Source organism: Lipophrys pholis (assembly GCF_963383615.2).
Source record: "Lipophrys pholis genome assembly, chromosome: 9".
Taxonomy (NCBI): domain Eukaryota; kingdom Metazoa; phylum Chordata; class Actinopteri; order Blenniiformes; family Blenniidae; genus Lipophrys; species Lipophrys pholis.
Genome location: NC_137639.1, coordinates 12,491,452 through 12,506,902, shown reverse-complemented (window position 1 = coordinate 12,506,902; position 15,451 = coordinate 12,491,452). Strand labels below are relative to the sequence as shown.

General features: G+C 41.6%; 1 protein-coding gene across 1 annotated transcript in view; it reads right to left on the bottom strand.

The window, feature by feature from the left end:
• Nucleotides 1-15,451, bottom strand: part of cdkal1 (CDK5 regulatory subunit associated protein 1-like 1) — a 259,787-nt gene that overhangs the window by 87,968 nt on the left and 156,368 nt on the right. Inside the window, exon 10 of the mRNA XM_080470764.1 lies at nucleotides 11,205-11,350. Within this exon, the coding sequence (XP_080326890.1) occupies nucleotides 11,205-11,350 (146 nt within the window). The remainder of the gene's footprint in view (nucleotides 1-11,204; nucleotides 11,351-15,451) is intronic.

Below are 15,451 nucleotides of genomic sequence, written 5' to 3'. Positions count from 1 at the left end.
TGTGGAAATCCTTATTTGAAGTATTAAGAGGTGCTGAATGGTGAGTTTGAAAGATCCATGTGTTCATAATTGTTGAGGTTTCTGTGCCCCCCCCCGCCGCCACCGACGACCCAGAGGAGGCTGTTTGCTATGTCTGCTGTGCTTCAAAAGAAGTTGTAAATCAAAGGCTGAGAGTCAAAACACACGCACAGAAACCCAATGCTTCATTTACTTTACCTGCTGAATCATCAGCTGCAGCGAAAGGAGAGGAGGGAGGAGGGGAGGGGGGGGGGGTGTTGACAAGTCGCGCCAGTGCGGCAGGTTATCGCGGCAAACCCGTCTCGATCGCTGCTCTCTTCCCGCCTCTCCTGCCCTCCTTTTCGTTCCCTCACTTTTTCCCTCCTTACAAGTCTTACTTGTTTTTTTTTTTTGTTGTTGTTGCTGCAATGCCTTAAGGGAGCTGCTGCCCCATCCCGCCCTCTATTTCAGTGAAACATTAGCCCTGCCGATACCTTAAACTCTTAGGAGTGTGTGTGTGTGTGAGCCAATAAAGGTATCTCCAACACTACAAACAGAACAAGTCTCCACACAAACACAGAGTGCAGTCACGCTACTGATGCGTGTGTCTCGCAGTAACCCATGAAAGTTTGATATAACCCTGTCACTTCGTGTGACTAATGGAGATGACTAACACACACACACACACACACACACACACACACACACACACACACACACACACACACACACACACACACACACACACACACACACACACACACACACACACACACACACACACACACACACACACACACACACACACACACACACACACACGCACACACACGCACAATACAAGGGCTCTTGGACCTGTTTGCTCAGCGAGTAGCAGTTGCTACACTCAAGAGAAATCGACACGCGTGCACACACACACACACACGGTTTATCAGTGAAACACTCTGAGTCAACAGACACAGCGTCTCTCTGGCGGCACGTTGCACTTTTAACACATAAATGTGGCGGGAGTATGAGGAAGCCCAGGCGATCAGTTAGATTATTTGGTTAAAAATTGATATCATCTCCGTCCCAGACCACAGCGCCTCTCCTGTGCTTTCTCATAATATTTTTTCTCAACTCATTCATTCGTTGCATTATGTATTAACTTCCAAATCTTTAAAAAAAAACAAAAAGAAAACAACAAAGACACCGTTATGCAACTGTTTCAAAGTAGGAGTAAATGTGAGCAATATAATGTTTGTACTCTGAACAGCTGAACACACTATAGTGAAGTTATGGTGTGTTAGTGTTACGTCTTTGGTGTCAAATCCTCTTTAGAGTGCGTGGTCACTTGTTTCCTTCCACCAAATGCTCCGTATAAAGGGGGAGAAGAAAAAATGTATTATTTATCACAGCTCCAGATACAAGAGCCAGAACTCAGCCAAGTGTTTTATGAATACAATGTATGCATTTTATTTCTATGAATCACCAGAAAGATATGGCCAGCTGCACATTTAAAAAACGTGTGAAGTCACACAGTTTATAGAGAATAGCTGGTCTCTTTAAGTGAGGACTTGTGATGTAATGTGTTGAAAGGAAAACTGACCAACTGCACAATGGTTCATTCTATTTAATTTTTTTTTTTTTGAGGGGGAGTCCCACCTGGGTAAGTGAAAAATTGCCATGCCGTAGGTTTTTAATTGTATAACAATCCTGACACACTAGCTGCAGTGGCCTGGTGACTTTTTGAGGACTATGACTGCATTTCCTCTGAGTGAGGGTTATCTGATCATACACCAAGAATATCATCTGTCTCAGTGAATCAAACCCATAATGCCTTGCACTGTGGCAATGGCAATGTGCACATGATCCACCATCCAGGTTCAGGAACAGTCTTCTACGATCATGTCGGATCCAGGTTTAATCGCATTACTGTAACTGCAGTTGGTGAAAAGAAAGTTGCCAGACAGTCACAGATCAATAACTTCTTTCACCGGGAGTCTTCTCCGCCAAAACAAAGCAAAAAAAGAACAGGCGATAATCACAGTGTTTGTGGTTAAAGAATGCAGAAGATTTACAATCACACGCACTTCACCACCTAAACAGTCACAAAGCAATTTAAAAATCAGGCATTCACACCCGATCACACACTACAAACAACAGGGCTGCCAGCTTGAGGTTCAGTATTGCTCGAGGATACTTTGTTAGATGGGCAGCAGAGATCATGTCGAACTGGTAACCAGGGGAATAGAAGATGACCCACTCCACCACCTGAGCCACAGCAGCCCTCAGGTAAAACATATCATCATAAAAAAAAAATATAAAAAAAAACACTGTCTGAACAAGCTAATGTTTGATGTATTTCTCTGGAGATAGAAACCAGAAGAGAGGGTAGCGTGAAAACAGCACCACTGACAGACACTTTTTTTTTTTTTTTCAACCACTGAGATGTTTTAGTGTGTGCTAAAAACAGGAATTAATTCACATGTAAAATCTGATTAATTTTTTTAAGTATGAATAGGTTGAATTGATCTTCATCCAAAAGCTGCTGAGTTTTGATCTTACACGCTGGGTGTCTGCACCTGTCTCGCGAGGGACAAGTGCACCCTGAGACTTTAGTGACGACCGTGGACTGGTCAGTTTGAAGCTGAAGCTGAAGCTGAAACTGAAGAGGCCAAACATGCTTAGAGAGAGAACGGGAACATACAAAATGCGTTACTGTTTGGCTTCTTCAGGAGAGGAGCCGTGCTAAAGGTCAGAGTGATTACATTCGTGGGTGACATGGACCGGAGTGGGGCGAAATGGTAACCGAATGCTCAAAACAAAGATTGGATGGAAGTGCAGGGATCCTATAGGTCATGTCAAGGGTCACTACAGTCAGTCAGCCTCTGACATCGCGCAGATTAATCACTTGTTGACCTATGCAGATCCTCCTTGCTTTGGCAAAACAAGCGGAAAAACTCCACAGCAGCGGACGCTCACGTTAACAGTTCTGAGAAGAAAGCCCTGCTTAGCATTCGGTATCAATGTCGCTTCGCCTCCTACGTTTCAACTACAAAGACACTGTGAAGAGTCATTTTAAACGCCTCGAGAATGAACCGGCGGCTGAGAGGCATATAAGTGGAAGTGTCTCCTTGAGGAGAGGACGTCTTTAGCCTGAGATTCAGAGGGTTTCTGGAGGTCACAAACACATAACCTCCGGGGAAACAAACCCAGCAACCCACGGGATACCCTAGAAGGACTAAAGGCCACTCAGCGCCCAGCTGTACCCTGCCATTAATCCCTGTATGGTATCTCAACCAACTAGCCCTCAAGTTCAACACTCTTAACTGCTGGATTCTGCTGCTGAGCACACATACACAACCAATCCCCAACTCAGAGGCACATGACTATTCTTCTCCCGGCGTTTCATCTCTGGTCCCTGTGGTTCAAACACACTTAATCCTCGAGAGTAGTTCAGGGAAAATCTGCCCCGATATTACAGCAAACTATGAAACAACTGTGGAAAATCCTCTGACCACGTTCGCTCACTCCTTAACAGCCTTATTCCACCATAATAGGATTTTCTCCATACATCATTACATAAAGACTGTACTTCATTATATGATTTTAATTGATAGAAGCAGAGAGAAAAGAGAGAGAAAAATATGGCCTGTATTGGCAGATGAGAACAAATTAACCATTTTAATGAAATAATTATTCTACTGATGGTTAGAATTATTCATGGCAGAAAACAATTCCTTTATCACAAAATGTCTTATTATGTTTTTCAAAAGAGAACATACTTAATGCAATTTGTTTTGGTTTTTTTTTTTTTTTTCACTCGTGACTTTAGTGGAGAGCACAGTGGAGCAAACTCGACAACGGGAATTGGGCCAAATATCGCAACAAAGAGTGGAAACACACATCAGTTCTAAAATAATGGCACAAAGCTTGCATTATAAATGGAAAACACCCAAATGAAATCACATTGAACAACAATGTAGGCAATTAATTTTTCAAAAGGTGTATTTATATAATCTCCAAATGTCAAAAAAGGTTCAAAACTGGCACATGGCCACGAGTTGAACTTTGTCCATCATACAAACTGCATTTTCTGCTAAAGCAAATTTAGTTGAACAAATTGCCCAAAGAAACATGTTTACACTGTTATAACCATAACTATGACTTTCTTTCATCAATTCATCAATTATTGGACAAGACTAAATTTGCAATTAGATTCGAGGAGTTTGCTTAATTTGACTGCCAAACCTTCCAGAGACTTATAACACTTGTTTCAGTTTGGGGGCTTCTTTAATACAACACTCATGACTGTGAAGATTTTTTTTTCTCTGTGTAATGTCTGATTCATTTATTTATATAGAAAGAAAAAGAATATGCGTAATTAGTTGGCTAAGTGACTAAACATCAGCCTCATGGAGGGAAAGTGGCGACATATTGTTAGAATGCACACTGTGCAAGACAAAATTTGCACAGAATCACTGCACTGGATTGCAATGCTCGACCACGTTCAGCTGAAACACGTGGATAATAACCTGTATGTAACGCTGGCTGCTGGTGCTCGCGGTGATGGCCGGCACTAATTTAACGTGCTTCGCCTGGAGACACGGCGCTCCCGCCCAGTCTGAGAAGATGACTATGAAGCTTCTATAACATCTCTACAAGGGACATCCGTTCTTGATTAAACTCGTACTGAACATCTTTAACAACAACAACAACAAAAAAAAAAAAAGAAATTAAAACGAGGCTGCTAACCTCTTACCTCACCTCGACGATGGCGACATTGTTTACCTGGACGCTGTTTATCATGGAGCGCTTTAGATGAATAACAGGCTGCAAACCCCTCGCACATCATTACAGTCGCTGGTCAACTGGACATCATTATCCATATGCAAACTTCTCCACTAGTATGCCTTCATTCACAAATCCATCCCTGGTTTGCTGGCTTTATATTTATCTTTCCACACGCTACTCCACCAGAACGGTCTAAGCCTACGGTCACTGGACTTGATTAACTCCCTCAGTACGTACTGAGCTTGGTAAACAGGCCTTCTTTCTCTCTGCTTTTCCAACCTGGGATGGGTTACAGCGGGATCTAAAGCTGCTCATCTTGATCCCACGGGGGGCATTTAAGCTTCTGAAGGGCTTGGAGAAGGTCTTTTCTGTTTGTTCCTGTTTTCCAGCACTATTTTCCCCTATACTGTAGATTGTACTGTAGATCTGTAAGATTATGACTGAAGCCTCTATCCTATTGGTCCTCACATACGTTAACCAATAACTAAACTAATCATCCCTCGTAGTGAGGCCCTGGCTGAGGCTTCAGGAATTAAATAGAAACATTTCTAAATCTAATTAAAAATATTTAGTCACGATTCTTGTAAATATTAAATTTGGACATAATTCAACTTCTTTAAGGCCTCCTGAAAGAGAAGGTATTAATCCAACAAAAGAGTAAAAAGAGAAAGAACTGTAAAACTAGATTCCATCCAGGCTTTAAATTGAAACGCTTGCAGCTGTTTCATCTTTATGATTGTAAAGGTACCGCACTGCGATTTACTTACATGATCAAAAACACAGCACGAGAAGGACCGCAGTGTTAAATACCAGCGGCCATAAACTCCCACACATCGCCAAAGACTGTGCAGAAGGAGCAGTGATTGCACTGTATTCCCAACTGTGACTTTCCTGGCCATTATTTGCCCTTTAATGGTGGTCTGGACTGCTGATATATTCTTTCATAGTTGGAGAAAAAAAAAGCCAAACTATTTCATCTGTCAAGAGAAAGAAAATAAAGAAAACCAATCAGCGCTTCAAAAGTGACAGAAGAAATGTCCAACTGAATTCATAATGGAGTTCAAGACACTCGACCGTGAACGATGTCAAGCATGGAGGTCTGAGGTATAGTGCGCGTGTGTGTGTGTGTGTATGTGTGTGTGTATGTGTGTGTGTGTGTATCTTTCTGCCTGAAAAGAAAAGCCAGGGGAGCGTGACCCCTTGTGACCTCTGCTGTGTTGCTGGCATTAAGCTGTTAGTAAGGAGAAACGTGTTTTTCTCCTGCTGTCGGCGTCCAGTCAGAAAAGGGCCCTGACTCTTCTCAGACACCTGCACAAGGTGCACGTCTCCTTCTCTGAAGTGAACTTTAAATGCTTCAACAAAGTCCCTACATTAAGAGTCACCTGTGAGTCTGACTCATTGCATACACAAGACCACCCACTGAGCATGGTGTGGGGCCTGCCTTTCCATTTTAGGTGTTTGAAAGCAAAACAAGACCAAAACCCCCCCCACAAAAGGTTATCAACAAGCCAACACCGCAAGAGCAGAGATCTAGTTGGTATAATATGTGACAATACATATCACTATATAGAAAATATAGAAAGGTTAAATGAATAAAAGTAATAGCTCTATGTACAAAGAGTTAATAAGGAAGACAGCTTAGTAGGCAAATATTTTAATTAGCCATGGAGGTGCACTACACCGGTGCCAAAGTAAGCAAACTGCACAATAATACTTATTCAAACATGGACATCCCCTCTTAGCTAATACACACACATGCACAAAGACTCACACACGCGCGCACACACAGAGGGCTGTTTCCTGGCTCGTCTAAAAAGTTGGCCTCCCTCCCAGAGCCTGAACTGCGCCCCAGCTCTTTCCACTGCAGCCAAATGGGTCAGGCCCCTGTTTGTGTTCTCTTATTGATTTCAAACAGCCCACATCACCTGCTCGTTATTCCAATCTGTGTTTATGAAACAGAAGCCAGACATTGCGCAACCACGCTCACAAGGAAACAACGGCTCGCACAAAAGGCAATTTATACTTGGCAGGTCCTAAGTGTGTGTGTGTTTGCATGGGTGTGTGTGCGTACAGTGTGTGTGTGTCTGTCAGTGTCACTATGTTAAGAGTTTTGCTGGAAAACATAGCGACACTAAAGAGTGGAAACAGCCATCTTTTATGTTGTTTGATCCAAACCCTGAGAGACGCCCTCATCCACCCACCCACCCACAAGAAGAACATGCAAACTCCACGCGGAAAGGAGAACTTAAACACCACAACTCAATGACACTGAGTATAAACCAGAGCAGCGGAGACATATGAACATGTATATGTATGCTGCAATGGAACCATAAATTAAATCACAATTTTTAGACCAACTTTCGAGGAAAAGCTGAAGTTTTCAGTGTTTAAAAAGAGCTTGAGGACAGTTTTGAGGACAGACAGGTGAGATTACAACTTACTGACCTGAATGTGCTGGCCTATTTTTGCACAATTACACAAAGAGCAGGGCAATGACATAAACTATAAAGCATAGTCAAACAATGGACAGTTTTGCTTAAAAATGGCCTTCAAGGTTGTTCAACAATCAAAAAACAAATGAGAATCAGTAGCTATACAAGGTCGAAGAAATAGACATAAAAGGTAATGTATACTACATTGGGTTTGCACAGTGTTACAGGAGATATAAATGAGACGTGGGAAAGAAGGTGAACAAGAGGTAGCAAGGGGGAAGTATAAGTGAGTCAGAGTGACTCGCAAATTACATAAATGTCCCACATGTGCACACACAGTCCCACATTCACGAGTTTCTTGTTTCAGTACTCGAGGCGACACGTGGAAAAGCTCCTCTGTGAATATTGCTAAATAGGCAGAGTTTAAAATGTAGATAGCTGTACGGCGACCCGAATAAAAGTCATCACACCCGGATTTACATTTCATATTTAAGCTCATGGCTTGACGTTGACCCACATAAAACATGGACATGAAATCTATTGATTGCCGCGGTACATGGATCTCATCCGCTTAGAGTAAATTCCATGCAGGCAAAACAAAATCTGCAAATCAACCCCCCCCCCCCCGCCCCACAAAAAAAAAACACGCACGTCCACGTAACTAATAATATGAACATTGATATCATTATTTACAATTGGGACCTTAACAGACATAATTCAAGGTTCCTTACAAGTGTCTCTGTGTTCAACTATCTAATCCGAATATCGGAGTATCACAACAGTGACTCCATGCTTATTCACAAGTGTTTTCACTTTTTTCCCCAAAGCGCTTAACCTCTCTACCTCACAAATCTCCCGCATACAGTATATAATCAAATGAGGCAGAAAAGCCCTGCACTGTATTCATCACAAAAACATGTATGTCGCCATTTAATTCTGGATGAAAAAAAATAAGAGATTGTCATCTGGCAAATGCAAAAACATGCTTAAATATACCATTGCATACATAAACATGTTTTCAGATATCTAAATCTTATAATAATACCTAGAGATTCAAGATACAAACTCATTTTCATTTGAATCCACCTCATGGCATGTCTTCAGAGCATCGGCTCTATATTTACCCTCCACTCCGATGTGCACTGCCATAATTAATCATACTCAAATTCCGTGATAGATTATGTTTCATTCAGTAAAAGATTACATTTTTGTCTTTATGGCAATATCGAAGGTCAGGCCCTGTGTATTATGTGGCTATATTTATATATCTATTCCCTATCAAGAAAGCACACACTCTGGTGTGTGTGTGTGTGTGTGTGTGTGTGTGTGTGTGTGTGTGTGTGTGTGTGTGTGTGTGTGTGTGTGTGTGTGTGTGTTTTGGAGGCACATTTTCCAAAAGTATGTGAGGAATCAGGACTCGATTGTTGAGCGCTTTTTGTCTGTTGAGTTGATGTTTTTGAATTTTTTCACCTTGTGAAGTCATATTCTGATGAATGTGACAGCAAAAGAAAAGACACGCAGCTGCAAAACTGAGAAATTTGGATAGAACAAATTAGTGCCGCCTTTGGAGAAGTGACATTTTTGAGCTGCGAAAAGGAAAAAGTTGTCTTGATGGTTTGTATAAGACTTGGTGCTGCGGTGGCCTTCAGGTTAGAGGAACAAGTTTCTCTTCAGAGGTTCACGGGTTAGAATCTCACTGCTGACCGGTCACTGTTTGGTCGCCTGACCCCAACCAGCTTTTTGTGCAGCAGCTCACCCCTCCTAGTGTGTATAGTTAAGGGTAACTATGAATAGGATGTGCTGAATGAAGATAAACTAAAAAGCATGTTTTTTTTCTCTCTCTCTCTTTCCTTTATATTCACGAGTTGTACAGTCGGAAAAAACATGCAAGTTTGATTATACTTTCATTTACATCAGATCTGATTTCAAAATAAGTAACTTAGGATTTTTTGTAATCATCAAACCAATATTACTATTGTAAGCAAACTGGTTGCTAAGTTTCTCTAACTCAGCCAGTAGTGTTGTCTGACTGTAACACAGTGAAAAACACAGCAAACTGACTTCTGGCTTGCAGGCTAAAGGTTAAAATGCCTCATATTATTAACCTAAATGTGCTTTGTACATAAGCAAACAAATGACAATAGTCAGATATTCCTGGTAAAAGTAGATGGAGCATTGCACTTGCTGATTTGACAGAGAGAACAAAGAATAGTAGAATATTATAAAAGTTTATCCAAATCCAAAGCTCCAGCAGCATTGCAGTCCTAAATGGAGAAATGTAATGACGCAGACAAAACTTAATGAAAGACCCCAGTAAGTATTGCAGGTGCACCTGAAACATCAGAATTAAGTCACATTCTCTAACTAGCAATACTCAAGAAATGTGAGTTATTGTCTGTGAATCAGCCATTGACAGCAATATGTTTAGAAATACAGGGAAATCTGAAATTCAACCAAAATGGACTATTTGCTGAAGTAGATTTGTGTTTATTGCGTTTGTGTGAGTTGAAATTCAATTTGGTTTTACTGTTCGGATGCAGGACAGGTGACTGCTCTGCTTTAACTAAATCATTTCTCTGGTCTGCTAGTGATGCAGCTTTAGGCTGTTTCAAGTGAAAGAGCCTTGTTTTTGCCTTTTGCTTTCAGAAAAGCTTTGTGTTTACACTGCAACATTTTGACAATGATACCCGTTTACACTTGCCGGGACACACGTTGGTGCTGTTGGTTGTTTTTGTTATGAAACCGAACACACGCGTGATAAAAGCATTAACAATGTCGAGTACACGGACATTCCTGTGGACAGACGACAAAGTTGGATTGCTATCCCAGGTGACTCTCAACTTTAAAACAACCACGTCCCAGGAGAATTCACTTGGAGTCAAGACACTCCGGAGGCCGCCATTCTTGTTTTTGTCCATCTACTCGCACATGTGCAGAAGGACTACTTCCCACGGCTGAGGTGCACGTGCGCAGTAGGAGCGTTTCACTAAGTTGTGTTTTCCGCGGTTTCCACAGAGACGGAGTGCTACAAAAACGCTACAAAAGCTTTCCGTTTTCACTTGTGTAAACAGAGCCTTGTTCACTACGACCGGTGAAAGGTTTGGTTACTGGGCAACAGACCTGAAGACTTATAGGAATGAAATAATATACTTATATATACATCAGACATTTCATTCAAAACTGCAAAACAATGGCAGCGACAGAAATTATTCAATCCCTATAATTGAAAGTTAATTCGTCCAGCAGCTGCACAAATCGAGCTAACTTGATGTTGAACTTTCAGAAAGACCAACAAATGCAACTTAATGATACTAGTTAGGTTCCTTCAGATTCATGCTATGAAGGCCTTTCACATAATAGAATTATATAGAACACAAAGAAACCCTGAACCACATCTGAAATAAAACTTTCATCATCCATGTTTAGTCTTGCATGTCAAAGAGAAGGGGTGAAGGAGAGCCGAGGAGAGCATTAAAGAAGCCATTGCTTTGAGATGGGAAAGAAAGAAAGAAAGAAAGAAAGAAAGAAAGAAAGAAAGAAAGAAAGAAAGAAAGAAAGAAAGAAAGAAAGAAAGAAAGAAAAAAAAAAAATCACCTGCCATAGGAACTCAAGACACACAAGCAGCCACTCAAACACAACACAGGGCAACATGTGCACAGTGGAGTGAGTTGTATCTTTTATTATTTATTTTTTTCTCCTCCTTCCTACTTATGTACTTGCATGTTCTTGTTTGACATGGACCTGTGTCTGCAATAAGGATTGAGTATTACGGAGCTAACAAGATATTTCTCTCGGATGTGCGAGTCATGATCATCAAGAATGTGTGCAGTGAGCGCGGGGGCGCGTTCAAAGAATGTGGTTGTTTTATTGTGATTTTCAGTCGGGTAAAAGTGGTGCGTATTCCACCGTGAGAGGAGACCGTTTCAGCTGGATCTCCGACGCACAAAGGGACGATAGTATCGAGCAAAACCTCCAGGAGGACCCCACATGGCGTCTTACCTCTCTCCGAGGAAGTCTACCACTCTCTTGAAGTCGTCGATGCAGTACTCCCGCTTCATGTCCATCAGCACGCTGTCGGAGGCCGACTGCACGGGAACATGGAGGAAGGCGTAGACGCGCGGGTGATTCAAAATCTTCGCCATCTCCTGATGAAGCACGGAGGGAAGGATAGAAAAATATGATTGCCACTGCTCATCAAAGGTTTAATGCACAAACATAATTACCACCCAACACCCAATAATACATTATCTGAGTTTGAATCAAATATTCTTAAAGCAAAAAAAAATAAAAAAAAATAAAAAATCAATCTATCATGTAAAAGTAAACAATCTATTCAAACACTCGAACATCACCGCACTATTAGCCTGTGGCTAAGCTGCAATTCTGACATAAATGTACCAAGTCTAAAAATGTCCATTTCTCTTGATTGATGGTTAAACGTAGGAGGAAATGACTGCGCCTCCTAACGAGTAACGTCCGTGAGTCAATATTTTGTGGCCAGAAATTTAATTTCTGTAAATATTTTCATGCTGCTCGAAAATGTAGTCAATTAAAGCATAATAAAATACTCAAATAAAGGGAAATATTAAAGGAGGAAAGCAGCAAATCCCTCTGATGGCTCTGGTGAATGATCGCTGCGAGCTTTGAATAAAACGAAGGTTCCATTAACATTCCTGCCTCTTTCTGCACCCTTTTCATTCCAGACCTTTCACAATGCGCGGCCTCTTATTTTTCCATTCCTTCTTTTCATATTGGGAGAGTAAAAGAAAAGCAGCTCGGAGAATTCATCGTGTGCACACACTACATCTCGGGGCCAAAGACTCAAGGCTGCTCCAGTAGGGATCCTTTATGTCTGAAGAGTCAAGAGCTTTTACCGAAGCATGCGGGTCCCCATTTCAGATCAAAATGGTGAGAGGGAAAAAAGAAAAACATATTATGTCTATAATTAAATCGCTAAGGATTTCAGGACTCTGGGTACCTTCAGTTTCCTTTGAAAGATTTACACAAACACTTTAGGTACAGTGAGTCCTGCAGCTTCGATAACATGGGAAGCTGATATTGAATTTGTGTTCCGTTATAATAAAGCTAAAGGAAAATGTGATTGCAAATGAAAAACAACTCATAAACAGATCTTTTCTTTTTCTTTTTTCCCCCCAAGCAGCAAAATTCTTCTATCCTTGTTGTTTGCATACACTTCTTATATTAAAGGACTTGGCAGACATAAGAGCCTGTCTACACTTCAAGATGCTTCACTTTGATTGTAATTAATGAAAGATGCTCTGCGGCTTAAATCAAGGCAACGCTCCACTAGGCTCAAATACATATTATAAATTGTATGAACTGTATCATTATAATAGGAAATTTAAAGTTTTGAGACAGTGAAGCGACGTCTGATTTGAGCGGTCTCCGGATACGGTTCAGCCTGAGTGAATTTCCTCCACAGAAGCTGACATCACAGGTCCGCTCGTCGTCTCCTTTGTTTCCCCGGCTCTTACACTTTTTTTTTACCAAGAGCGCCGCGTTTTAAAGGGACCCCAATTAATTAGAGGATTTGGCAAGTTTTGTTTTGCTCCACCCGCACTCGCTTCATTCTCACTTTAATTCCGTCTGTGAAAGAACTGGAGAGACTGCAGATGTCAGATTTCTCTTGACGGACATAATCAGAATGCTATCATCGCTACGCTAATCACCACAAGGAGGAGGAAAGGAAAAAGAGAGGGGAGGGAGAAAAAAAAAAAAATGATTTAATGATTTCCTACAAGAATGTGCTGATTGCAGTCCGTCTTCTCAATTAAGATCTATTGTAGCATGTTCCCTCTTTGGTTCGTATGCGCGCGCGAGCGCACACACAGACACAGCTCGGTTGCAGCACCGCGGGGGGTTGACCGCTGGAAGCTCCAAATTAGAAAGAATTAATTTGGTTGGAAAATGGAGCTTGATTGGTGACAGAAATCAGGCTGCTGCGTGCGCGTGTGTGACAGAGAGGGGGTGTGAGAGGAAAAAACATGCACAGGAACATGGAAATGTATGTGTATTTTAAAGTGTTGCGAGAGGTGAACACTCTTCCTTTTACAGCTTAGCTGTTTGGTCGAATGTAGTTTCGATGTCAGGCGCGGAGGAGTTTTGAAAGCTGCAACCATAGAACCACGAAAGAGGGAATTTCAACGTATAAACAAAAAAATGTAAAGGGAGCGCTCCATGTCGAGATAACGAGGAACAACACGAGCCTGTGTGCAAGACTCATGAAATAGACTTCAAATACTGAGAATGCGTTCGGAAAAAAGAAGATACTTGTGAAAACATTGATTTTCTTTTCAAAAGTGCAACCAAACACTTAGTTGTATATGAATCCTCAAGTTGCAGGTTCAGTTATGAATTTAGCACTTGTCATTAAAAGGACAAAGAACTGACCTGTAAGGTCTGGATGCTCGTGTGCAGGTAAGGGAAAAAAAACGACTTTTATCATTTTGAATATAGTCCTTTTTCTGACCGAGTTAATGACTTGACCATGAAAGCCCCCCCCTTTTTTTTCTTCTCAGGATTATGAGTTTAGTTTAGCTGAAGGAGCGAGAGCCGTCGTGCCGACACTCTACGACGCTCGCCCTTCCACTCCTCCCCGCCGGGTCCCTGACAATGGCGGCCATCGGCATTCCATTCGCATGTTTCTCCAACTGATGCAACTGCAGCGAGCACAGCGAGCCCCGCTGACAGTCGAACCTTGAGGGTCCTCAGAGTTCAGCGTAAGCAAGCTGGATTTGCTGCAGCATATATAAGCCTCTCTGCATGTTACTTGTTGCTGTGTGCATTTTAATGAGTTCACTCGCGATGAAATGTGTCATGTAAATAAAATTGCTCGGCTCAGAACTGATAGATGCATTTCTGTGCTCCCTGCTGCGGCGCTTTGCATTATGTATAGTAATACGTTACTCAAGTCTCATTAGATGCGCTGACAACGACGAGTCCCAAACGACCACAATCAAGATCGCAGACAGCGCGTGCGTGTGCCTGGATGTGTGTCGTAAGGGTGAATGGGGTCTTAGCAGATGGCATGCTGGTTTGAGTAGCGGGGCACCTGATTACAGCTGGGGATTAATCTATAAGGGGAGGACTTTTCATTCACACAAGCCATTTATCATGTGAGCGCTTCTGTCTAACAGACTGCGTCGCTTCGTCCGGTGATTATACAGTACACTGATATGGATCTCTCGTTACGAATCCCCGTGGAGAAGGGGGAGAGGCTTTTTTTTTTTTTTTTTTTTTCTCGATGTTTCACTGCTCCTGACAGTTTATTGAGTCTAAAGTGAAAATGATGCTGTGAGAAGCGAGATATCTCTCAGCAGTGCCCCGTGGCAAAGAATTGCAGCTCTGCTTTAATGCTTTCGCTCCCAGAAGGATGAACCATCCGGCTCAAAGAAAAGTACGGCAGGCCTAAATAAACCGTGAGGTTTTGAATGTTTTTTTATTTATCTTAATGAGCTCTGATGGCTCATAAAGCCGTACAATAATTGTTTATGGTCTCTGTGCTCTTTTTTTTTTGTTTCTCCACAGCAGGTCTTATGTCTCATTTTCACAAGCAGACACACAATCTTTTCATCTCTGGCTGAACAACTCTTGGAAAAAAAAAAAAAAAGAAAGAAAAAAAGACAAACATAAACCAGAAAGAATCTATATTAACTGGATTAGTGCAAAGGATCTGATATCTCCCCCCTTTGGATCAGATAGCTACGAAAAGAACATACATGGGAAAAGTGAAGCAAGGAGATGAAAGATGATTTGGTTGCAATCCGCCGTAGTAACTTCACCCTTTCACACCACCTTCTACTTATAGGCTTAGTCTTGTAAACCATGTGGAGTATTTTGTTGCTTTGTGCTGTTTTTGTGCTCCTTATTTTTTTATCAGTTGGCTCCCTCCTATTTTCTTTAAGGAGAGAGGAAAAGTGATTCTTCACTTCCATTTTTTTTTGTAATGTTGCTTATATAATCCAGTTCTAAATTGGCCCCTCATTTCAGCGAGATTTTACCATTACACTGATTTCAGCGCAAAAAGCATCTCCAGCCTCCTTTACCAATTACCTATTCAGCATTTTGTTCCTTCGTTCCAACTATTTGGAGATGTGCTTCTGTCATCTAATTCAAAATAAGCAAAATATAGGTCTTGGAAGGACATGGTGTTTACTTCCGACATCAGAAATACATCCGGGGTTATGAGGATTATGCAGTTTTTAACTTACATTTTATCAAGCAAC